The sequence below is a fragment of the Ixodes scapularis genome, unplaced genomic scaffold, assembly GCF_016920785.2.
Source record: "Ixodes scapularis isolate PalLabHiFi unplaced genomic scaffold, ASM1692078v2 PGA_scaffold11__112_contigs__length_91849675, whole genome shotgun sequence".
Lineage (NCBI taxonomy): Eukaryota > Metazoa > Arthropoda > Arachnida > Ixodida > Ixodidae > Ixodes > Ixodes scapularis.
This window is the reverse complement of record NW_024609837.1, coordinates 59,905,829-59,932,130: the sequence shown is the minus strand read 5'-3', so window position 1 is coordinate 59,932,130 and position 26,302 is coordinate 59,905,829. Positions and strand designations below refer to the sequence as shown.

Here is a 26,302-nt window from a genome sequence, read left to right as displayed (position 1 = left end):
AAAGTCGTAGCGATATCATGAGTGAATTCCAGTAGTTGCGTGATGGTTGAAAAATGACGACGGAAACCGTGTTACTGAGGGCAGATAATTGAATTGCATTCGAGGTATTCGGAAACATGGGAGTAGACTACATGCTCGAGGAGCTTACTACAGGTACAGGTCAATGAAATAGGTCTGTAATTCAGAAGGCTCTGTTTGTTTCCAGATTTAAAGATTGGAACAACTCTGGCTGATTTCCAAAGTTTAGGAACTCTTCCAGAAGAGAGAGACTTCTCGAAGATTAAGGCCAAGTATCTCGATGTCCAAAGAGAGTAACGGCGAAGAAATGAATTAGGAACACCATCGGGACCTGCGCTTTTTTTGCAGTCAATGTTTAGGAGCAAATGGAGGACGCCAGAAGTACTGATGGGAATGTTTTCTAACGACGAACACGGGAGATTGAAAGAAAAGGAAGGATCACAACCGTTATCTTCAGTGAATACGGACCGAAAATGTGCATTAAAGCCATTCGAAATGTCTACGGGGTCAGTGACACATTCATCTTCAATAATAAAACTGCGGGAAATGTCATTTTTTGGAACGATCGACCTCCAAAACTTAGCCGGATTTGACTTCATAAAGTTAGTCAATGTAACGTTGAAATAAGTATATTTAGCAGCTGTCATTGTTGCCACTAATCTATTTTTTAGGCTTTCAAACCGTTTGACGTCCGAAGGACTATCACAAAGTTTTAATTTCCGATTTCTTTTTAGTCTGCGGGTTAATTGCAATACCTCTCTAGTAATCCATGGCTGGGCTTGATTTGTCTTTTTATATTTGACTGGTACAAATCGTTTAATACAATAATTTACTAATGAGCACAATTTGCTAAGCAACACATCAACATTATAGTCACGGCTAAAGGTCTCGAAATCATCAAAGCCAAAACTAAGTTCGTCAAGAATTGACTCGTCATTAGCTCTGTTAAAGTCTAAAACAGTAACAATCTCGGGTTTTACGTGTAAGGCACGAATATTAAGTGTCACAACAGCAGCTCTGTGGTCTGAAATACCATCAACCACCTTGCACTCATAACCAGATTTGGCAATGCTGTTACTAAGAAAAACTAGGTCAAGAGTTGAGTTATCTCTGGTACATTCACTAACAACTTGATCTAAATCGAATGACAGTGCAGTATCAACAAGTGCATCACATATAATTTTATCACGACTACCAACTATTAACGTTTTCCAATTTACGTCAGGTGTGTTAAAATCTCCAGTCAGAACGAATTTACCACCACCGAAGTTATGCTTTAAAATGTAATCGTGAATATCAAAAATAACCTGAGGGGAAGTACCCGGAGCTCTATAAACTGCCCCAATAACAAGAACAAATTTATCGATATAAGCTTTACACCAGAGTGACTCAGTGTTAGGTAAGCCAGGAAGAACAGAAAAACTAACATCAGATTTGAAAAATAAAGCAACGCCACCACCCCTACCACATGACCTATCGCAACGCACAACAATGTAGTTAGGTGGAGTAAATTCGCAGTCAAGAACGGAGTCATGCAACCACGTTTCAGTGACACAAATCACATGAGGGTAATATGCAGTTGCAATACCAGCAAATTCAGTGGACTTTGGGAGAATGCTCCTGGCATTAAGATTCAATAAGGTAAACGAGTTTTCATGAGGAAGTCAATTAGAATTATCCGGAAGGCGAGGGGGATTGACCCTTACAAGGCAGTTGTTAGACACATCCCACGTATAGCGAGTATTACTGACAAGTGCATAATCGTAGCGCCAAACCACCTTCGCACCGTTCTGTCTAAAATCAGCCGTACCACGCCATAGCTGACTGCGAATATTTCGCACGCGAAGGGAAAAATCATCGTTGATAAACACACGAGTGCCCTTAAGTCTTGGGGCGTTTTTAAAGATTAATATTTTTTCTCTATGGTCTATCACTTTAAAAATTACGGGTCTGATCTTACCATCTATGCGTGAACCAAGACGGTGGCAACGTTCGATGCCATCGCAGGAAATAGAAAGCTTGGAAGACAAGAGTTCAGTGACAGCCTGAAGCAGTGACGCTGACGATTCATTTTAATTATTATTTTATTAATTTTTTTAATTTTTAAGAATTAATTAATTAAGAATTAAGTGGGAGTAACAAAATAACACACAGACGGAAACAAAAGGGAAGAGTACATAAGGTATCATGGCGGCTCAGGACAGTAAAGAGTGTTTATAGCATTTTTAAACATTTGGGCATCAACAATATAAATTACGGAAGTCGGAAGGTGATTCCATTCCAAAGACGTTTTAGGGACGAATGATAGTTGAAATGCGTTGGTATTACATTTGCAGATTCCAACTTTGAGGTGATGATCGATGCGAGGTGAAATGTAGAACGGTTTTGTGTAGAACGGTTGTGAAAAAGACACAAACGAGCAACTTTTCGTCGGAGAGAAAAGTTAGGCAGGGACAAGGTGATTTTCATGGAGCTTCCACGGGCAGTACAGTGATAGTATCCTAGAACAAAACGGGCAGAACGGTTTTGGACCGCTTACGTCGTGTAAAGGGATGTAACTTTCTTTGACCACGTGACATGATGACGTCCCGTGACGTGACCGAGTGGCTAGAAATTACGACACCTCCGCTTACAAAACTTTAATGCAAGCTTCACTTTTTTTTTTAGCAATGTCTTGCATTAAGCACCGTCTGCTACCTGTTTCCGAGAGGGTCTATCACGGGCATCAAGGTCTCTGTCACCCTCGGGGGAATTCAGCGTGCCTAAGTAACGTAGAAGGTTCTCAACTCCCCCAACTCGCAGGGAGGGGAAGTGTCTGTCTTCCCGTTCGCCGGAGAGATGATCGGGAGCACTCACTAAGGGCTTTCTTCGGATTTGTCTCCGGCATAAAAACTGCGTCTAGGACCGGAGTCTCCCCGCCTAGCCTCCTTTTATTCCCCACGAACGTTAATAAATATATAAAGGTGGAGGATTCCAGAATCATCCCGAGGGCTCTTCAACATAGGGTACTTGAGAACTCCGGGTAGGGGAAGCGGGCGTTTGTTTCTGTACGTTGCTTTTACCTTGGGATGGACCGTGGGGGACACTATAAGGAGCCCAGAAAGCCAATACAGTGCATCGTGAGGGTATCACGTGATCTTCGGGAAGGTCGCGGATCGCGTAGCCCACGTGATAGGTTCACATCGTTGGATTGGCAGAACGGCTGGTTAGCGTCCCGCTGGGGTACGTCGTACGCTTAAACGGATCGGAGGGGAAGTGACCAACTGCATCTTTGTTTCGAAGATCTGTCGGAAAGGCTGTTAGCCTTCTGTTTGGAGGCTTTTCTTTGAGCGTGAGGTCTAGAGTCTGTTGAGCTTGGCTTCTGTTTGAACGGCCGAGTAATAGATGTAGTGGTGAGGAGGGCTAGTCGCTTCTGTTGGCGACCCTGCAGCGAAATCGACGCCAGCTAGAGGCTGAAACAAAAAAGCTGCGGCGGTAGGTTTGCTCGCGAGCCTTCTCGGGGAAATCTGATATTCACGGCGCCTGTGGTATAAAGGAGAAACCGTGAAAGTGGGTTCGGAAACACGTGACGAAAAATCGCCAATAGGTTCCAAACTTGAGAAGGTGTGATGTGGGCTGAGACAATGCCATAGTCGTTGTCACATCGAGAAAAAGGGGTAGATTTGGCGCATCCTTTATGTGCTGCATGAAGCAGTTCTCACACAGTTCGGTTGACGAAAAACCAAAAACAAAAACACCATGATTTTGGCTCTTGAAACGTGTACAACGTGTACGTATTGATAAAATAAATTTAAAAAAAAGCTAATCTGAGGGGCACCTGTATATATCTTGATTCAACGCATGAAGAGGAAGATCAGTAATCTACCACGAAGTGCCGTACTCCTTTACTTTACCGAGAATCGTAGTATAGGTTATGTCGCTTCATGCATTACCTCGCGTGTGTATTAATGCGATACGTCTTCCGTTATCTCGACACGCTATAACTACCGAAAGAAGGGGAAGAACGGCAGGGCTTATCTTTCTAATGCCCTGCCTCCGCAACATTGTCTCGCTCCTTTCCGTGGTGCTTTTGCTGCGCGTGCACGCTAGAAGGCTTACATGACGCCGAAGCATTATAACGAAGCTACGAAGCTCGCGCCGGTCTTGGAATCGCCTTGTGATTTAACATTAACGATCGCTTCAATCAAGGACTTTGATTGTCTTTGCAGAAGGATGAAGATAAAAGAAAAAGGGGAGGGGGGTGGTTACTTTTAGACATATTCGAAATCGTAGCCGCTATTCCCGACACATCTTGCCTCAGAACGCACGGAACGACGTATGCCCGCTTCTAAAGGCATCGTGCGGGAGCCTGCGAGCTTCTTCGATACGCTTTTCTGCGTTATTTGTGTGGTTATTTTCGCTAAGGCTCGCTGTGCGCGGCTCGGCCTGCACAGACCCTCGTTGCCGTGATGGAAAGCATGCTCCGGGAGAAAGAAGGGGGAAGAAGAGAATGAGAGAGAAAGGCTGCGCGACTTTGCCAGGCTGCCCTTTCCCTAAAAGCATCCACGTATTGATTGGAAGGGGGGGGGGGGGGGGGGGGGGGGCGTTACAGACGCTAGCGTTGCCGCCGCCGCCGCCGCCACCGCCGTTGCCGCCGCCGGGCTCGGCTCGGCTTGGCTTTGGATGGGACGCCTTCCTCCGGCTTGGCTCGATGGCTGGCTATCTGAGTGCAACCGTCCTGCTGCCGTTACTGGCTTTTTGCTTGTCTGTAGTTGTAGCAGGCGTTTTGTTTCGTCTTTTGCTTTTTGGGTTGCAGTCGTGCGACGTGTCGTCATCCCGAACAGCCTTTCTGTTTTTTTTTTTTCTTTGCTCTGTTTTTGTTTTGTGTGTGTGTTGAGTTGGCTTTCTTTGCTTGTCATGGTTAATGCGCGTGTTTTTTGTTTTTGGAGGCGAGGGTGTTGTGTGTGTGTGTCTTTTTAAGGATCGTGCTGTTTTTGGCGGGCGGAGTTGGACGACTGCTCGTCTCGCGTTCTTACGCGTCAAGACCGAATTCAGGAGTGAGCTGACGTTTGTTCTTTTATTTTCCGTCTTTCTCGCGGTGTGTTTTCGTGTGACTGCGCATGCCGGTGGATAGTCTCTTTTTTTTAAAGAATTTTTACATTGACGTGTGTATGTTTTTTTTTGTTTCTTTTGCCCAGGCAGCACAGTCCTTTGGGCCAAAATTTGTTTTTAGTCTGGTCATTCAGGGTTATTAAGGCCCCCATAAGGCCAAGGCATAATCTGACTTGGTATTCTTCGGCCAGAGCCTGGCTATTTGGGCCCCACATTACAAAGCAAGTGCAAGGGTTAGGGTTCACTTCCTGGCTGTTCGGTCGTTGCCATTTCCTCAGTTCCCAAAAAAATGCCAGAATTGGGCTTCGTTTCGAGTGGTTCGGTTTTCACCTGGCAACTTTGAGTGTAGCTTGACGTACTATGGTGCCTGAAGCGCGTCTCCGACTGGTGTGTTTCTAGTGTCCCATCTCGACCACGCATCATAAGTGGTCCCAAAGTATCAACAACTGACGTCACGGAAGAACCGGGGTGTCACGCTGTAGGACGTCGCGACCCTGGCGGTTGGTCGTAGAAGCGTTGACGAAAATCACGAGCGAACGCGACGTGTCGCTGTCGTCGCGGCGTTGCAACTCCTGGCAGATGAACCTTCCGTGGATTGTCACACTGGAGCCTCGACTTGCAGCCGAACAGGCGTCGGCCATATTTACCACCGCTGCTGAAACACCGCCAGGATCGGGACGGGCGACAGCAGGAAATGTTTATAACGTCACCAAACAAAAATCGGCAAACCGCTTTTATTTATTTTTTTATTTTTTTTTTTTGATGTGGTAAACAGATTAACGGAAGACGCTTTTCGGGAACCATAATACTAAAGCCATTATTAAGCTTCGCCGCGGGTTGTTCGGTTGACGCGCATCGTTTCTGGGACATGTCGGGCACTATTGCGGATCACGCGGCGAACCGGAGGAAAACAGTAGAAAATCCAACGAGAAGTGTATATTCGGCAGTAAATAACGCTCTGGAGCAAAGCACTGTTGGGCCCCTCGGATTCCCAAACTTGGACCAAGCGAGGTGCTTCTCTAGCATTCCGTCGGGGTGCACAACTCGCGCTACATTTACTATGGACTGTATTCGTACTCACTTGGTTTCGCGTATTCGTTATGATGTGGGAATCGTAACGCTACTAAAGTTACCCTACGTATCAGAGTCTAGTGATGCGATTACCACGTAATTCGCACCATAATGCGCCCAAAATGCTTACCCTGCCGCATTCCGGTGCATTCATTTACTTCTTTATTCATGGTACCTCAAAGGCTCAATTGCGGGCATTACATGAGAGGAGTACATTCAGTGTAAGAACTCCTCCGAAAGTGTGAGGATTTTGTACCAGCATTGCGTCCAATGTTCGTTTCCCTGTAGCAATACGAAAACTAATGGTTCGTGCGTCGCTACAGTGCCGAATTGTCGCGGTAAGCTTGCGGCGAAGTTCATCGTTTATTTTGTCACCGCTCAGAATAACGTGGGATTATATTTTATCTACGTGGGATTCTATTTTATCTTCGTGTCTGGAAACTGGAAGTTTTGTGATATTTCCCAGTGTTCGTCGGTCGTCTGCTTTCGGGTGGTTGGCTCCGTTGAGTGCGCCTCTCACCGCGCGGGTAGTGCAATGCGGAGAAGCTACGCTCGCGGAGTTGGGATCGCGGTTTTGTGCGTGTCGCTTCGCCGCAGCGCAGCCTCGTGTTAGGGGGTAGAACACTCCTCCAGGACCGAATGGTGCGTGACCGCGTACTCGTGCTCAAAAAAAAAAAAAAAAAAAAAAGATTGTTGTATATGTTGTTGTTACACCATGACATGTCAGTATTATCTGCTGGAACCATGTTTGCTTCCTACATATGCATTCTTCAAAGACGTAAACAGACAGGGGTTATTTTTTGCTATGATAAGTATGCCAGTTTCTTCATACAGTCAATAAAAGGTCTCATACAGTCTCTGCGTATTTGTCTTTTTCTGGTGTGTAAGCAGTGCGATCGTGGCTTGAGGATTTCTATTGGAAGGACGGTGAAAGCGTTGCCATAATACACCGTCCGTAATCCATTGAGCAAATGAATTGCGAAAGCAGTAACTTTTGTTTTGGTCATCGTAGGTGTCTTGAGCGTTTTGTCGTTGGGGGTTGAGTTGTAACTTTATATAAAGTAATGAATACAAATCGCTTCTTTTTTTTTTTTTCTTGTAACTACTGGTCATCTGATTCAGAGATTTTGATTACTTCCCCGGCACATAGAAGAACTAAACATGTAGAGGAAGCCTCCCGAGTCTCTAATTTTATTAAAGTCTTGTTCCCGTTTCTCCTAGTCTAAGAGGACAGCTACGGGCGAGAGGGGGCGTAACTTTGGAAGGAGTAGTTCCAGCTTATGAGTAGGGCTTCGTGTTTTTGTTTGATACCGATAAACATCGAAAAAGAATTGACCTCGAATCGGTTTTATATTATGATGATGCGGACCACTGCTTGCACGCAACTGTCCGCGAAGCCACTAATTCCTTCGGTGAACCCCATCTCTTTTCTTTTCTTCTTCTCTCATTCGTAAAAACAAGTATTTTTTTATGTATTTGGATCACATGCGCATTCTCTGGAGGTCGGGGAATCTGGCGGCTGTCTTCTGTTTTCTTCGACATAATTGCCGTGATAAACGCAGATTTTTTTCTTCTTTTTACCGGCACGGAAAATAACCACCGAAAAACACCGAGTCCGTGGAGAAAATGAAAACACCCCCGAATTTTGAAGCAAACTAAATTCCGAAAGCAGCGAGCGAACGCCGAGAGCGGACACTACAGAAATGTGATTGAAGCGCGAGCTCGTTGTCGGGAAGAGCGGTAAAGCTACATTGGAGCGCCGGACCTAGGCGTGCTAAAATTAATATTTTCTCTCTCTCTCTCTCTCTCTCTCGGCTAGGATGGAATAGCGCGGATATACAGTCACACTGAGAGGCACACAAGAAGGAAGCAGACTCGCAGCGCTGACTACCAGCTCAGTGATATGTTTCTTTTTCCTCAAATAGTCAGCTTCTTCTCGTTTGCCGTTAATGTGAACATTTTAAATTTTTACACACCAGAAACCAAATAGCCAATAAATTACCCACTAGCCGAAGCATCCACATCATCAAGTCCCGGCTAGATTAACTTTTTTTTTTTTTTGTACAGATATCTTTGATAGTTAGAGTGGTCACGTCAGAGTGCTAACGCGCACTTTCGGTCCCTTCGTACTCGCCGCGGAGTAACTCCCCGCTGCTCATCGGACCTTAGTGAAGACCGGGCAGCTTAATCTATTTAATATCACGCTCTGAAGCTACGCGGCATACGGTCTGCCTTTTGGGCTTTTACCTCGCGTAAGTGGCAGTGACATCGATTTAGGGGAGGAAGGAGAGGAGAAGTGGGAGACAAAAGGAGTCCCCCCCCCCCCCCCCCCACACACACACACACACCGTAAGACGTTTCAGACATTTCTACCAAAGAATTCGAAAAGAAGAAGGGAAATCTCCTATCTCCGACGCGACTGGTCAGCAGTCCTTTTCACGTCGCTCCTCGCGTAACGCACGAATCTTGGGGTCATTCGGTGGCTCTCACTGACTCGTGAAGAGCGAACAGAGCGGTACATTGAGCTCGACGGTCAAAGTTGGGTGGAAAAAAAAGCTGCGGGTCTCACTGCTCGCACGTCTTACAAAAGACAGCCGGCAAACGCCGTCTGAGACGCCTCCCTGAAAGACTGCTTTGACACGTTGGTCGTTCAAAAAATGCCTGAAGACATTTTCGGAAGCCTACAAAGATATGAGCCGTGTCCGCAGACGATTCTGTTCACCTTGTCTGTGGAGAAACTCCGCGTCTCTTGCACGATGTATACGAGCAGCTAGACCGCGACTTGGCAATGTTATTGTCTCGAAAAGATAGGCCCTGCTAAATTTCCCCGATGCACTAAACTTCTAGTTTTGGTTTTGCTTGTTTTGGTGGTGGTGTAATCCTTTTGCGAGTGCCCCCAGGCTGGCAGTCGTACTTCACTACTAGCCCGGGGGGATGACCACTGGAAGACGAATAGACGCCACTCTTCGAAGCAGACCGACTTGGTTCGCCCTCCTCAAACATTTCGCGCATCTAATTTAGCTGTGGACCGAACTCGTGCCCTGTTCCCAACCTTTTTCGCGACCGCTCTCTACTGCGGTGTCCAGTGTCTCCCGGGTACATCGATCCACCGCTACCGCCGCCGTCCGTGCAGAAGGCAAGCCTGCCGCTCTTCCCGGACGGGCAAGGAAGGTTGCAGGCTTTGCCTCGCGGCAACCGCCGTCGGCATCTCTCTACTCGCTCGGCAGCGCCGGTGGTGGCACGGCTCTCTGCGGCGCTCGGCGGATCCGACGACGAAGCCGTCGCCCAAGGCAGCCCGCTGGAAGCCGCCGACGCCGCCGCAGCGAGCGCAAACGGGGTGCGGGACCATTAGCCTGATTGAGGCGAGGGAAAGCTGTCTCTTCGTTCTTTTTTTTTTCTTTCGTTATGTTTTTTTCATTTAGTGTCTGGTTGTTTCGGCTGTTTTTTTTTTTTTTATTGTTCTTTCTTTTATTTGAAGTTTGTGTTTTTGTGCTTCTGAAGTTACTACACTAACCGTGTATGTGCGTCTGCGTCTGTTGGGAGAACTTGTCGAAATGTGTGCTTCCGAAGCTGTCTCCGTATTCTCCTCCATGAGCAGACGTCTCTTTTGTCTGTGTGTGTGTGTGTGTGTTGCTACCGGAAAAAAATTATAAACTCTTGCGCGCTCATGCGTGTGTGTGTATGTGAGAGTTCGTAGTTGTGCGTTTGTGAAGAACTTTGGCGCATTCACATACGTGTGCGTGTGCAGTTGAGAGGCTGACTGAGTGTCAGAAGGCGTCTCGTTCTGCACAGTTGCGCTGAAAGAGATCGCTTTCTCGAACAAGCTTGCGGACGGCCGGTTCTAGTGTTGAGAACTGTCTCAATAGTAGAAGCAACTGCGGGTCATCGATTAAGCTCCCCAGTAGCACGTTCTGGTGTGTTATCCGTGAGATGATCCACGCGGCGTCCGTCACTTCGAGGGTGCGCGTTACTTCCCAGTTTCTCTGTGTCGCATTTTCGCCGCAAGGCCGGAGAAGTTTTTAGCTATACATTTCGATAAGCCCCACCTTCCCGTTTCTAAAAGTAGCGTCTTCGACGCAGGGGGGCGTCGTCTCCTCTGGGAGTGGCGGACGCCCACAGAAGTTTGCATACCATGTGACCCTAGAGTTATTATAATGTACGCTAGAGTTTCAGCTGGCGCTGGTGTGGTGTTGTAAATAGAGGCAGACAGCAACCGGCCGAAAATTGACTTCCGGTAGTGGATTTCTACGGGGAAAACCGGAAGCGTTTTTACTCCTGCTTGATTACAAGGGCAAATATTACGAATAATTATAACGTTTTAAGTAGCCTGGAACATTTTTGAATCATGTAAATAAAATATTGTTCAGTTACAGTGTTGTTGTTGTTATATTTTTATTTTTGTAAAATTTGTGCTATTATACGGAGTGCTAAAGTAGCTTCATACATGCATTTATGTACACTGTCGGGCACTATTAGCGGGAACACGGCGTCGGCGCTTTTCTGCATGGGGGATGGGATTCAAGTACCAAGCGAATGAAGGACATGGGGAAAACCAAGATGGAAAGAGCTACTCAAGAACACTGGATGAGTAACTCAATGTGCATGTAGACGATCAAAATAAAGAACGAAGGTCAAGTTAATATAATCCGATTTGTAATGAGTAAGCATTGTTTTATTCTCTCTACGCGTGCATATGTGGGAAGATGCTTGTTCTGCGTTCAAAACCTGACCCGCACGCTCGAGATCTTTGAAAGTAGGGTGAAGCCAGGAAGCAGGTGCCCAATAAAAGCTGCCCGGCGTAGGAAGTATTAAAAAGAGGCACCTTTCATAGCCCATGCACTTTATTATTTACGTTATGAATGTTTTTCACTGCTCGTAAAAATACACGACGGAGTCATTTTCATATATATGACGGGACGGGCATATTAGCAATATATAAGCGTCACCGGAATGTGGGCGAACCTCGAGCTCACTCTACATTCCTTTCGATCGTTATTTTGCTTAGATTGGTCGCTCGTGTTTGCACAAGCTTCTCTGGAACACATCTTTGAGCCCGAGATATAGCGAAGTTTAACATCGTCCACTGAAGAAGAAAAATCCTCTAACTAAGGAAATTAGACTTATGATATTAAGAAGGGTACATACTATTCCGTACAACCCAAAACTCGAACGTTATTAATCTTATTTTCCTACGAAGAGACAAACTGCGCGCACGTTTTCCGATAGGAATGCACATGTGAGCACCGCGAAAGTAGAGACTGGTTGCTGTCTGCGTCAATTCGCATCCCGGAAGTCGAATCGACACTAGCGCCAGTTGAACCTCCAGCCTACACTGTAACGACTCTATGAATGCGACATCTACCGTGTGAACCTCCATACAATGTAGAAGGGCATTCCCTCGTTTCAGTAGACTCTTTCCAAAAGTACGCGCCACTGCCTGTCTGCCATTGTTTGGGCGCGTACTCTGAGTATGTATTGGACACGAGGACTGCGTCATCGTTCGGCGAGGACTCGGATCCAATCACACGCTTTGTGTCCATTAATCGATGGATGCGAACGGCTATACCCTTTGTAACGGGCGGTAGCTTGCGCCACCTATCCTAGGAACTAAAAAAAAACCTATACCACCAAGCAACTTGACGACCTCTAATGCTGCGTGGTGGATTGTTGAAAAGGGTCTATTCGCGACTCCAGCTCGTTGCTCGCCCTCTCGCGGCGGAAACGGAAAGCGCTCTAGCGAGGGTTTACCGGCTCTTCTCCTCAGCGGGCACGGCGGGAGTGCTCGCAATCGTGGCTCGCGAACCGCCATTTTTTTTTTTTTTATGCAAACTACACTCTTCGTTGTCCCGATGTAGTGCTGCAGCACTACATTGAACCTTCCAGTTTCACCGGTATTCCAAACCCAACGAGACGTGCCGCCCGCAGTGAACATACACGTGTGAGAGGGTACCGCCCGCAGTGAACATACACGTGTGAGAGGGTAAGTGTCTCTTCGTACTGGAAAGGATGAAACTGACAAAACGACGGCGTGTAAACAAGTGCAGTAATAAAAAATGTTCTAAAAAAACTTTTTTTGTCAATAAATTAAAAAAAAATAAAAAATAAACGAAGACAACGGAACCTGCATTTTGTTACAGGGGCATTTGGTCCGAAAGGACTTTAGGGGCGAATTTGGAAGTTTTGCCGAATGTCGAAGGTCGCGACTTTAGTACCACCATATGTTTTGCCCACAGTTAATGTAATTTTACATGCATTTGGTATTAGATAGAAAGTTTCTATTCATTTAGACTATTTCTACATCATAACTTGTTAATTAAAATTACTACACTTGGCACCCGTAATGACAATTTGCCCCCTCTGTATTGCTATAGCTGTTCGCGCGTTTGAAATTAGATCATAGGCGAAAAAAAAAATAACATTAGAGTTTGAGAAGCTACATATTAAGTTATTTTAATTTCATTATTATTAATACAAATTGCAATTGCGATAATGTAGGCGCCCTAGTAAACGCAACAATCACAAAAATAGGCAGTTTAAACATAATAGTAGTTACGGAAAGGTACACATTTTTTGGTATATGAAAGATTCAGACATCGCTATCAAGACATCCATAAATACAAGATGTAATATACAGTTCTATGCGTCAAGCGTTCCCTAAGCTCTAAAAAAATAACATATTGGAGTGCCTGGATTGGACACGTATGCCAGAAAACACATTTTCCGCAAACAGTTGCTTGGCTCAATAATTACATTGTAAGAATATCTTGAATTCAAGTTACTTCAATTCAATTACTTTATTTACTCCCATTATACGTATGGCTGATGGAGACAGGAAAAAATGCTGCAGAAATGCAGCTCGACAAAGCCCCTGCCTCCTGCTGGGAGACCGGTCAACGGGGAAAAACAAATTACGAATTGAAAGTACGGAAGCTATGTGGGAGAAAATATTAAAAGTTTGAGATTAATATCCGGCGTAATGTTTCTTATATTAAGTGCACCAATACAAACATTTTTGGTGTTTTAAAATGTTTAGTACTGTTGGCAGTGTATACTTCACCAATTGAAGCACGTAGTTTGTTCGAGGACGAGGTACTCTCAAGGATCCAGCACTACGTACTGCATATTTAATATTTTTGACAGTTTAGATGTCCGTGGTAATGGGTGGTTAAAAAATTGAAGGGAGGCCGCGTATACTGTCGCAAGCTTATATTAGAAATGTTCTTGTATTTTTATTAATTTATTTTTAGAAACAGTTAATTCAGTGTGCAAGTAATATGACGTTTTAGCTACGACTCCAAATTGCTCTCTTCTGCAATAAATACAGTATATTAAGGTTTCTGCTAGTGGTCCCCCACACTTGATGACAATAGGATAAACCAGAATTAAATAATGAATTATAAAATAATAGCTTTACAATATGAGGTAGCATGTTTATACAGAATAGCTACAATATTCGGGAGTAATTAAGTGTAAGGTTTTGAATATGGGAGTCCCATAACATATGTTCGTGAAAATTTAGACTTAAAGTTTTAACAGCACTTACAAATTCAACTTCCAAGGAGTTCCATATTAACTTTGCTGTGGCATTGCACACTGTACTTTTTCATTTATAGGAAACGGATTTTGTTTTACTTTCTCTATTTTAAATTATAATTGGAAACCGTCCACGAACTAGGCTTTTCTAGGCAAATGTTTGCATCGCAATGTTTGCAAGTGAAACCGTAATTAACGTCGATATTGAGACATAACTCCGATATAGAATATGGTTTCGGACCTATTTCTGAATTAAAATGTGTCGCTTGGTGTAAATATTACGCTAAACATCATTATTATTTTCAGGATAAAGAGGTGACCGGCGTGCCTAACATTCCAGCTTGCACACATGAGCGGGAATTATTTCTGTCATTCGTTGAAGTGGGCGTACGAGACAGCTTCAGCAACTGGTATACCAACACGCATCGCCGACACTCACTATGTATCCGCCATTTTGAAAAACGAGTGGCGCAACCTACAGAGCGTTGGAAACGCGAATAGGGGACAGCAAGGATGTCGGAGAGTCTCACGATGTCAACGTCCAAGCTCCAAACTCGCAGCTTCTCTTTCATTCCACACGTCACACGTCACACGTTCCTCCTCCTTCGCATCTCCTCTCCAGGGGATGCGAAGGAGGAGGAAAATAATTTTTAAAAAAAGTTCGGCAAAACATTTTTTTTGATAGTGTTGTTGAAAAATACGGGTTTCGCCGTTCTTTTTTAAATTTTTGTCGAAGTTATTGATGAAGACTGCGTCGCGAGCGATCGTCAGTGATGGGCAACTTTATGGATCATTGCTTATCTGCAGGTTTTCGAAGTAAACTTCCTACTTTTCTCTAAACACTGTCTTGTTTCGAAAAAAAATAAATAAACAAAAAGTTTTTGTATTTTAGATTTTCGCGTGCCCTCGTATACCAAGATAGATCGCACTCATTGTCAAATTCTTCCGACTTGGAATTCGACAAGGAGTCGAGACGGAGGAATTAGGACATGCTTGATAGAAATAAAATTAGTAAATGTTATAGAACAGAAGCAATAAAAAAAATAAAAAAAAATAAAAAAAAAACGATATCAAGGCCAAGGTTGGGGCCCTACCTCGCCCCAGTCTTGATGAAGTCTTGTTCTTAAGAGTGCCTTAGGTTGCGTTCACATCCATGCGACTCTAGCTTATTAGGTAGAAACGGGACGACTATGATTGGGCCGAACAGGATCACCGAGGCAGAGAAGAAAAATCAAGATGGTTTAAATCGTGATTAAAATTGTCACTTAAATCACATCGGCTTTCCTATGATGATTCAGAAGATCCCCGGCCTAGTGCCGTTCACGAACCCGACGACGGAACGATGGAAGGCCGCCTTACGCAACGATCGAGTCTGAGCCAACAGTTAATGCTGGCAACGAGAGCAGCGATAGCGTCCGAGCCCGGTACCCGTCGTTCTTCCTTTCCCCGAAATTCCCAAAGATACTTTTTTTTATTTACTTTATTTGCTCTTCGTATGTCACTTGATGCTTTCTTTGTGCACATGTATTGTATTAAAATCAACAAATCGTTAAGCAAAAAAAAAAAAAAAAAAAAAAAAAATTGAAGCAGATTGATTGAACACGAACAGCTTTTCTGAGCAAATCAGAGCATCTAGGATTTTGCTGTACATTTCACATCGCATTCTAAATTCTACATTTCAATGTCATGTGCGTGATGTAGCCTAAGTCAAAACGCGAAATAAACCAAAACAAGAAAATTAATGTTACACACGCAAACAAATAAGGCGAAAACAAAAATACAGATTTTTCAGTAGAAATATAAGCTGCTTTTTCTCTGGTATGGCGGATTTACGTGAATAACAAGTTTTTAATTACATTGTATTTAAACAGTTTAAATGTAAGTAATTCTTTCGTGTTGTTGATTGATTAGTCCATATGTAATTCTTAAGAATACGCATAGTGATAAAGCTTCAGTTTTTTTTTTTAGCTACAGTGATTTAAATCAAATAAATTTTATTTAAATCCAGCAAATCTGATATAACTTAAGTTGGAATTATTTGAATTTTAACGCAAAGTTCGACAAAAAGTTTCACGAATATGCGCTTGTTCGGAAATTAAAAAAAAGCTGGCGACGCTACCTAGCGAAAGAGAGCTACCAATATCTATCGCCTAATTGTTTCACATTATCAAAACTGCCTAAATAATTAAAAGTTTGTGTGTGTGTGCGTTTGTATCGTGTAAAATATAAAATAAGCCAGGGAAACCGCGCCAAGATCATCTAGCAGGCTAGTTGGTTAAACATATGTTAAACCAAATAGCCTGTTTTAATACTAATATTGTACATTGTTTTTTTATCTTTTTTTTTTAAATTATTGCTACTCTTTACTTCATCTTTTGTCACTCTCTGTCTACAACATTAGGCGTCTTGCTAGTAGCGCTCTGTCCAGTCTTCCATTTTACGTTTCCTCTCCGTGTCGCGCACTATCCCACACCCTAATCAGCCAGGGGGATCGGTGGCTGGGTGTGTCGATGAACTGTAGCTCGGAACACAAGAAGCGAAGGCTCTAACTCCAAATCCCAGTAGTCCTCGGTTCGACCCCCACCATGCCAGTTGTGTGACAGACAAGCATCGTGACGGTGTGCGGTCGTGTAATAACTATACTCTGTGACCCACGTTAACGACACGAAGCTGTCAGTGGTATACTGCACTGGCTAAATGTCTCATCTACAGTGGAGAGACCAGGTACGGCTGATTAATGATTACCGCTGCCTAAACATAGATACGCACAACAGAATCAAATGCACTGCACAAATTCTTGTTTTCTGTGCACCTTTTCCACAAGGGCGCAGCCATCTTGAATGGCGTCACTTCTAGCATGCGGTAAAACATTGTTCTGATCTCTGCACGCCGCTGGAAGGTGTTTACGAAAAATGCGTGATTGTCTAGACATTCTTGTTTTGCCTCGCCTACATTTTCTCGCACATTCAAGGTTAAAAGGTTTTATTATTTTTTTTCTTCCCGCATACCAGATACGGAACCCACGTGACTGAAAACGTCAGGAAACAGAAAACGTCTATACTTTTAAGACAGTGTAGAAGTTGGACTCCACAGTTCAAAAGTCTACGTTGTCGAATGTTGGCAAAAATTCGAAGGTGCGCCGGACGAGTCGAATCTCGAGGTTTCAAGTCGAAACTCGGGTTCGCCAAAAAGTTCGCGGCACCGTTAGTTGTCACTATAGGAAAATACACTCGCCTTCTTGGGGAAGCGGAGCCCCCGTCGGATTCCAGCACAATGACAAGGCACGTCAACGAGCCGACGCAGCGTTGCACGTCCCAAGGAAGGCCCGTGCAAGCCCTCAATTCGCTCACTCCCTATAGCCGCCTGTTTCGACGAGATTGGCAGGCATTTCGCTCACGCAATCGACATCTCTCGGCCTCCTACACAATAATAAAGACGAGGTAATAACAATAATAATAGCCCGCCGAGACGCCGCGCTTACCCTCTCAACTATACTCTGTTTCGACGCACTGCGGCGGGCGCTTTGAGCGAGCCCAACCAATAGCGTGTCGCCTGAGCGTCACGTGGTCTTCAGGAGGGACGCCGTAACCCGCGGGGAGTGGTCACGTGATTACGCTCTCAGTGAGGGGATTGGCTGGGGTTGGCTCGTAGCGTCCGCTGTGCTCCATCGTAAGGTGGAAACGGAGCTTAGAAAGCCACTGATTTTCCTTCCCTCTGCCTTCGCTGAAGAAACAAACCCACGTGCAGAGTGGCAAAGCCTTCGCATCCACAGAATGCCTCCGACAAGAGGGGATAAAAAGACGCGATAACATAAAGAACGAAAGTGCCGCCGAAGCTGTCAAATGAGACAACAAGAGAGGCAGACGCGGCAAAGAAAACAAGAAAAGTTTTGGGACGAGCTGTCACACGGGACGGACTGTATGTTGCGTGGCGCGGGTGGGTAGGCAGGGACGTTGTTGCTTGGCGCGGGTGGGTAGGCAGGGACGTGTCATTTCGGATTGCGCGCTTTCGCTGGGCCCGGGGAGGGATAAGTGGGCGGCGAGCGGAGCGGCGGAACCGCTAAGCCTTGTTCTGGAAGGTTTTTACTGACGGTTGGTCCGCCTAACCCCTGTGGGCCTTACGGTTAGGCCTAACGGCTGGCTTTGGTGGTGGCCGACGGGAAGTTGGCTCGGCTTGAGGGCTGTTTTTCGTTGAACACACTCCGAGGGTACGTGCTTGTAGTAAAGTCGTGTCTGCTTGGTTCGTGTAAGTGTGTGAAATGGTGTTCACAAGTACCGGCGTTTTTTTCCCCCTTCGTTAAAGATACTTTTTTTTTTTTCTAGAGACAGCTGGTGCACGTCACTTACTTTTTTCCCTCGAAAAAAAAAAAAAAGAAGTCATTTAGCTTGTTGGTGGCAGTATTTGCTTTTGAACCTCGTATCTGACCCGGAAATTTCTTGCAATTGTCAGGACAATAAGAGTATCGCTAAATAATTAAAATAAGAATAAAACACAACCAATATGCATGCGCGGTTGAATATATATATATATATATATATATATATATATGTGTGTGTGTGTGTGTGTGTGTGTGTGTGTGTGTGTGTGTGTGTGTGTGCGTGCGTGCGAGTCTGCGGAAAATATGGCGGTGTGCTTTATAATGAGAATAGATAAGCTACCTATTACTTTGTAACGAGCAGAAATTGATAACGACAGCTCCTGAAATACTTAAGCTAAATCAAAAAAGAAAAAAAGAAAAGAAGAAAACTTGCGAATATTTCTAGAGTGGGATGTCGCTCTGCCTAAAGACCTGTAATCAGTGGTTCAACGCTCCCGAAGAGTAATTTAGTCAGTGTATGTTCAACAGTTTATATACAAGTGATTACATGATCACACGCCGCCACAATGCTCGTTCATATCGAAACGGAGAGGTGCCGGAATTAATAACTAAATTACTATTGCAGTCGAGACACTTTTTTGTAGCATTGAATTAAGGCTAAAGATAGCAGATGCATGGCCTTCATCGCCGCTCAAGGTCCGCGAACGTGTGCCGAAAGCAAATTCGTCTACTTCTTGCACAGGGATTGTGATGATGTCGAAACGCCGATCTCTTATTGGCCGATTGAAAAAAAATAGGGGGTACAGCTCAAAGCGTCTAGCATTGAGGTCTACCCACTATTTCCCCAATCTACGCCAATCAGACCTCTGCGTCGTTATAACGTCACCGCAACCCCCGCGCAAGAAGTGGGCGACTTGCTCTCCGCTTATACGTTGGCCCATATGGCTGCCTCAGAAAGTTGTCCCCGAGGTATCGGCTCATAGATTTGAGTGCGGCCTGAATTGAGGATGCCCTCATTGCTTGGCGTGCACGCTAGCAATCACGCCGAACGTGCTATGCCAAGCTTCCATGGAATGTGAAGTAGAGGATATCAACCAAAGGGCAGGTAGAGGAAAGGTCGTCGAAGCGCGAGCACCCATCTCACCGCTAGTATAGCCCTTGGTTAGGAACATATTTTAAGCCGAGTTAAAGGAGCATGTTGTGTGGCCGAACGAGTAACAGGCCGGAAAGTGAAACTAACAAATGACCTAAAAAAACGCAGTAAATTGATTCGACAATTTTGGCGAGGACTCGGTTTCTTTGAGGAGGATCGTATCTTAAAGAAGCCACGGTCCGTAGGATCTCATTTCGATCTTGTTCGAACTCAAATGTTGGCTGTCGTCTGTTGTCTCGTATATTCCAGCAATATGTCTGCAATCGCCACATGGCCTGCAACGACGTCACACGAGCTGAGCATTGCTCGGTGCTGAGCACGTGCCTTTTGCAGCAGACTTTTTTCACCGCAGAACTTGTTTTTATCAGCAAAATTAGAAATGACGGTCATCGCAAGCAGGAATGACCACCAACATGGCGTGATGATGTCACGTGCAATTTATGCATATAACTAAAGAATTGATAAAATAAACTAGGACAACCGAAACTACTTCTGGTTAGAACAACCAAAATTAAGTGTCCGTGGGCATCTTTGGTGAAAGTGTATACGGGAACCGCTTTCAAACTTGAGGATTATTAATGAATGGATTACCTTTAAAACATGTTGAAAATATCCTTTTTTATTATATTATTTATTTATTTATTTATTTGGTAGTGGTATATATGGTAGTCGTGACGGGGATGGCGGGGGAATGGACTCGGGTTCACCACAGCTTGGCGAGTGACGAACACCTTCGGCCGGCCCCCAGGAGATCCAAGCCACGGAGCGAAGTCACTGACAGCTTCAGACAAAAGTGCAGTCCGACGGTATACGTTGTCACGTGGCTCGTTTCGGCCCTCGTGATTGGCTTTCGTGGGCGGTGGCTTCTACCGTTTGCCAAGACAAGGGAGCGTAGGGGAGCGCTGAGAGTTGCTGACTTTCTCTCTAGGGGTAAGGGAGAAAGTTCGGGGGGCCGGGTGGATTCGAGGTGGGGGGGTTATAACCCCGAACGTGAGGTTCGCAGGGAGGTGGGGACTGACTGGGGGAGGAAAGCTGATGCACTTTTCCTGTTGCAACACCAGCTCCGCATGGGCCCTGTGCTGTTGAGTGCGGGCGAATGCACGGTTATATGGTGCTACTCCGCACTGTGACTCATTCTTTCCAACCTAAGAGCGGAGGGGAGGTAAGGGGAGGGGGAGGGTGTTTAACCGAAATGGCCCATGGCTTTTCGAACTGAATCGACAGAGAACGTTGTTCGTTTCAAGTAAAACAACTAGAGCACAAAAAAGAAAAAGAGATCACGTGGATATTTTGCGCGCGTGGTATATGATATTGAGGGATCTCTCTTTCCACGTGCGTTTCGTTCCAGGTGATGCAGTGGATATTTTATCGTCTTGTTTGTTTGAGTTTTCCTGTTGCGAGTTGTGCGGCGGAGAAAATTTGCTCGTTCGAGGCGACCGCCCATAAGTTCGTGAAAGGGTGAAGTGCAGTTGCCAAGTTATTTTGGATAAATTATAAAAATCAAGGTGCAGTAATACCAGCTAGTTATACCCTCTAGTTACACGGGCACCCTTAACCGTAGTTAAGTCACCCGTAAGTGCAGTTACGCACAAGCGCAGTCACCCACACCATACTTTCGAACAGATATTTCAGAAGAAGTGAAGAGTGCTGATAAAGGCCGAACGAGTTGAACATGAATACTTAAAATTGAAAGATTATAAAACACGCAGGACACGGAGGATGAGAACAAAACAACGTGGTTGCCCCGTGCTTGTCCTCCGTGTTTTATTCTTTCGATTTGTGCGTGCACAGCTTTGATAGGCGCTCAAATACGCAAGCGCACTTGCGCCCATCGCTTGCATAGCCTTGTGGACAATGATGTCCACAAGTGTAGTGCGGTAACCGTGGTTAAGTTAGGGCGTATTACTCTATGCTTAGGTTATAAATTGTAGAGGAAACCAGGAAAGAACGAAAACAAAACTTAGCGCGTTCGTGCGCGCGTGAAAAACATAAGAAAAAAGAAAAGAAAATAGTGTACTGAGGGAAAAAAAGGGGGGGGGGGGCGCAGGCGTGCCAGTCTATACTTTATTTATTAATTTATTGTACCCTCAAGACCGAAACATTCCAGGTGGGAATGGGGACAGAATTACAAACGTAAAAAACGAATGGTTAATACAGCCCAACTACATAAAACGCGCCTCGTCCTGTGTGTTCTCTCCTTCTTGTCCGTGTGTTATTCGCGCTGTTTTTCAAAAAGGATTCCTACCAACTCGCCCAACTTTCCATTCTAATAAAACACTTGTTAGTTTTTTTTTCTTTTTTTCTTTTTAAAGGGTCAAGATGTGTGATGGTTGCTATGGATGTGGGAAGGCACTTCCTTCACGATACGTTCTAGGGATCAAAGAGATGAAAACATAACTTTTTAGTGACAAGGGGCTGTGCCAACTTTGCAGATGTGGTCGAGGCTTGTGTGCCGGCTTGTGTATGCGTTCTAAGTGCATTGCCGTAAATCGCCACAGCTTAGTAGGGCTAAATCCTCCATGCTATGCTTGAATCACTATGCATTACATCCCCTTTAATTTACTCTTCGTGACACGCTGCGTCTGGTTCTTTCAACATCCCAACGATGTGAAATTTCTAGGGTTAAGCTCATCGCGCTTCGTTTAGTCCGGGATGTGTTTGTCGCTTAGATCACACTTCCTAAAGCTTCGACTTCCTTGTGTAACATCTCAGGGTGAAAAAGCCCCTCCCCACTCTGTTAGCGCCTAGATTAAGACCGCTTAATGTTTTTCTTTTTTTTTTATTCAGGGGCTTTAGCTGAGATGTATCGATGGCACTGTCTTAATAAACCGAGGTCCGACTGCAAATACTGTTAAACCCCTTAATATATTCGCGAGCCCTTAATCTTCGCGAATTTTGCAACTTGTAAAATTCGCGAACTTTAGTCGGTGCAAATATTTCTATTGCCTGGAGAGACGAATTCCAGCCTTTCGAATTCGCGAAATATGATGGTCGCGAATAATGACCCCGCTGCCCGATTCGCGAAAAATCAGGGCCGCGACAATGACGGGTTTTACAGTGCATCATACAAAAGCCGCCTGCAGACTTGTTCGCAGCATACATCTACGCTTGAAGCAAACCCGCTTAATTCGAACATGCGTGAAGCAAACCCGCTTAATTCGAACACGCGTGAGGCGTCTCCGCAGATAATTCTGTCATCATGTCTGCGGAGAAACTCCGCGTCTTTTGTACGGTGTGCGAGCAGTGTGTGACTCCGGTTTTATCGCTATACTATCCGTGACGTCACTTCCGGAATTTCCCTCGCCGCGACGACAAGACAAACGACCAGTTTGATGGTAGGGTGTAAAGAGCAGGGCGGACGGTTGAAGTCGTCGCATTTTTAAACCCACGTCGTAAACGTTGAAAGTTTGACCTTACCCTTATTTCCGTTAACGCGTTGATCAAAGAAAAACAAAGAGAAAAAAAAATCCTAGACGTTATGGTGAGCGTTTCGCCAATTCTTGCTGGAATGCCGACCACAGTAACGCTTTGTTTGGCTCGCGCACTTCGTCAATAGTGATAACACTTGGCTCTATAAAATTAGTTGTACCTCGACTTTTTTTTTTTCCGGAAATGCTGGCAGACGCGACTGTTTTTTTCTTTGTCGTTACGTTTACTGCTTCTGGGCTTAACTGAAAGCCGCCCGTGTGGAATGCAGAAAGCAATTAGCGCTCGACAAGGTCTGTCGGAACCTAACGCACGAAGTCTTCGCAAAGGAACGCCACAAAACATGTATGGCTTGAGGCACATACGAAGGCCGCTGAGTGCCCAAAAGATAGCGCTCGTAGCCCATATTTCGGGGAAGAGCAAGCTCTATCCTAAGACGATTAATTAAACAGTAAACTACGGGAATCGCCGTTTTTATATATGTATATACTTATATCACAATAAGGTGCCCAAGCAAACAATCCGCCAATGGAATGTGTTTTTTTTTTTTGTAGTGCAAAAGTAAATTGTTGTCTGTATGTTAATACAGCCGGAAGTTAGTCTTCCTTTGTGGGCGTCTGGTGTCTTAGCTGTAGATAAGAAACTTAGCCAGTGCGTGCCCGTTTCGATCTAGATGAGCATCGTACCGGCGTGCGGTCGTGTATCAGTACTGCGTGATGCTCGCGTTAAAAACCCCAGGCTAGCGGTTGTGCTGCACTGACTAAGTTTCTCATCTACAGCTGGGAGACAAGTCGCCTGTTGAGGCAGACAAAGTTCAAGGCTTTGTAAACATACCCTCCTCCTCCCCCCAAAGAGATATGAAGACTGCTGTCCCTGTGATGACGATGATGATAACTGAACGTGGCGGTAACTTTGATCGGGTTGGCAGTGAATTGTATTCGCAGCTGAAAGGTTACAGTGAAATCAGCTAGTATTCTCAACAACATTCAAAGATAGTGAGGAAAAAAAAACATTACTGACGCGTAAATTTGGGTCTATAAATAGTGCGAGAAAAGTACAAATTTAAATTTGAGGATTACAAAACATAGCAGGCCCAGTTTCAGCCGTTGACGGGTGAACGCGGGGAAATATTGCCTTGATTGAAGTGGGGAAAAAAAAATGAAAGCAATTGTCAAAGAACAAGTAACGATTCTGGATCGCCGCTCAGATTGTTTCACTTGAACAACAAAGCAAAGACAGTGCGGCATTATAGTGACGCCATAATGCGGCAGACTATCCCCCGTTCCAACGTGGTAGCGGGTGCTCCGTTTTAGACGAGGCTATTAGCGTTATCGTTCGCAATAGTCGCGCGATGCCATGAGGCTTTTCATTCCATCGCATTTCTCGGTCAACGCCGCTCACATTAGAAGTGTGTGACAGTACGCGATCTACCCGGCTCCAAGAAACACACCAGTTGTCAAAGACGCTGCAGCGGTGCGGTTCCACGTGACGCTCTTCCGGCTCAAAGTCTTGCGGAGGTCTTAAGTCGATAAACTTTTGCACTATATCTTTCTATGCGGGGGGAGGGGGGGGGGGGGGGGCAGGGGGGCCAGGTTAGGGCAGGGGCAGAATAGTGTTTTCCAGTTCTCTCTAGTTTTTTTTGTTTTTGTTTTTGTTTTTTTTGTTTTTTTCCACGCCGTGCGATCGACTGCATCTGCCGTAGTAGTCGGCGACACAAAGGAGAGTCACCTGGTTTTCGAGTTTTATACTTCCCGATGGTAATGCGGGATGCAGACCAAGGGGGGGGGGGGGGGGGCGGGGGGGGAGAGAGTGTTTAGGAAGTCGACCTGTTAGTGACCAAAATGGCCTCAGTAGGTGCCTTTATATAATGCCTGGAATGCTGTAGTTAAAGAGCGGTCGTCTCAATTAAGTTGCTTAGGAGACATTAAACGGTCTTTTCGGGGAGTGAAGGAAAAGCTGTATTTTTACCAGTGTCAAATTTAGTGGGGAAATCGACGTCACGGTGGCGTATCCACCCAGTCACATTCCTCGCTAGATTTATTTATTTATTTATATTTATTTCTTTTTCTATACTGTCTGCATTCACTTTGAACGCCAAAAGCAGGGAGTCATACAAGTGTAACAGGAAAACTGTAGATGTTTAGGTCACGCGAGATCAATTCCCTCGCCAAATCCAGCGGGAAAACTGAATTAGTGTGTAGGTCCCATGACGTCAGATCACGTGACATCAATTTCCCCGCTAAGTCTAGCGAGAAATGCGGGAACGGACGAAGGACGGACAAAATGTTGGGATCGGGGGTCCCGTTAGAAAAGCATTTTACGCTCTAAACTTACGCATAGTGGGCAAGGTTTTCTGCGGTCCAAATGCGTCCCACGTCGAGCCTGGAGCCACTAAGGAAGCTACGCTTTGGTGTAACGGCACTCCAGCCATTTTGTGCTTAAAATCACGAACATAGCTTCAATCTGAAGCTATGTTCGAAATCGCAGGAGACGCTTCTTCGTCCCCCAGACGTGTTAAAACAGTTCGCGACAAAGCTAAACATGATCACCTGAGCTTCCTGACACCGCATCTAAAGCTGAGGAAGTAGCATTTTTGAATGGTGACGATCCACAGTTACGTGTGCTCTGCACCAAGTACCAAGATGGCGGCGCCCATCTTGGCTCTATAGTACAGCCAATTGAGTCCCGTTGTTGACGGAGCCACTCTCCACGCTCCTGCTTTTCAACAGCTCCAAAAACAAGCCCATTAACTATAATCGTCTGCGTACAGTCTTTTGGGAGAAGTGGGGCGAACGTTGTCGGTCAACATGGCGGGACGCGGTTCACCGGAAGTGAACCGCGTCCCGCTTTGTCAAACCGCCCCCTATTCACCAACTCAACCCTCTGACGTCACGCCCCGCGGTGGCGCTGCTGTCGGCACTGCGCATGCGCAGAAGCTTCGCCTCGCGCGAATCGGGTTTTCGCACACGCGGACTGTGGGCAGACGCGAGCTCGTTTGTAAACAGTGTGTCGGTGTACGCGGCGAGCAAGTGGTTTCAATGCATACGTCTCTGGCACATGAGAACGCGAGGAGAGGCACGTCAATCAGAGGGCGACGCAGAGAATGCGCACGGAACGTGAAAAGAGCAGACGCACTTGTGCGGCGTACGGTCCACGTTGTGCAAAAAAACGAAGGTTTTTTTTTTAACGTTTTTTTGGTTAGTTGTTACGGATTTTGTGAAGCCGCAATTTTGTGAAGCCGTGTGCTGTGACGGCCCATAATGCAACGCGCGCAGTGTTGCATCATGGGACGTCACAGAGCTACACACCAATTCAGTTTCTTCGTCACGTGACATCATGTCACGTGACCCTAATTTTCTCGCTAAATTTAGCGGGAAAATTCACGTCACGTGACTGGATCCCAGGTGGCCTATATGGCAATTTAGGTTGTCCTCTAAATTCACCGGGAAAATTAACTTCACGTGAGTTTCATGCATGCAACACAATTGCCCAGCAATTGACCATACACTTTCATGATGGCCAAAGCCGTTTACGGCGGGAGTAAATATATGCGCGCACGCACAAAATGAACGTAAGTTCAAAAAGTAACCAAAACATTCCGTTGAAGTACCTGACGACGAGGAACATTTTAGGGTCGGCCGGCCGATGAAAAAGAAAAATATAATTAAACTGAGTACACCGAAGAGCTACGT

At 45.4% G+C, this 26,302-nt stretch overlaps 1 protein-coding gene across 1 annotated transcript; it reads right to left on the bottom strand.

The window, feature by feature from the left end:
- Nucleotides 1-543: 543 nt before the first annotated feature.
- On the bottom strand, nt 544-1,658 carry LOC121835080 (the record flags this gene model as incomplete). Its single annotated transcript, XM_042289014.1, has 2 exons — nt 544-555; nt 774-1,658. Coding segments are annotated over 2 exons (897 nt in total), but the record flags the coding sequence as incomplete, so codon positions are not given.
- Nucleotides 1,659-26,302: the final 24,644 nt, after the last annotated feature.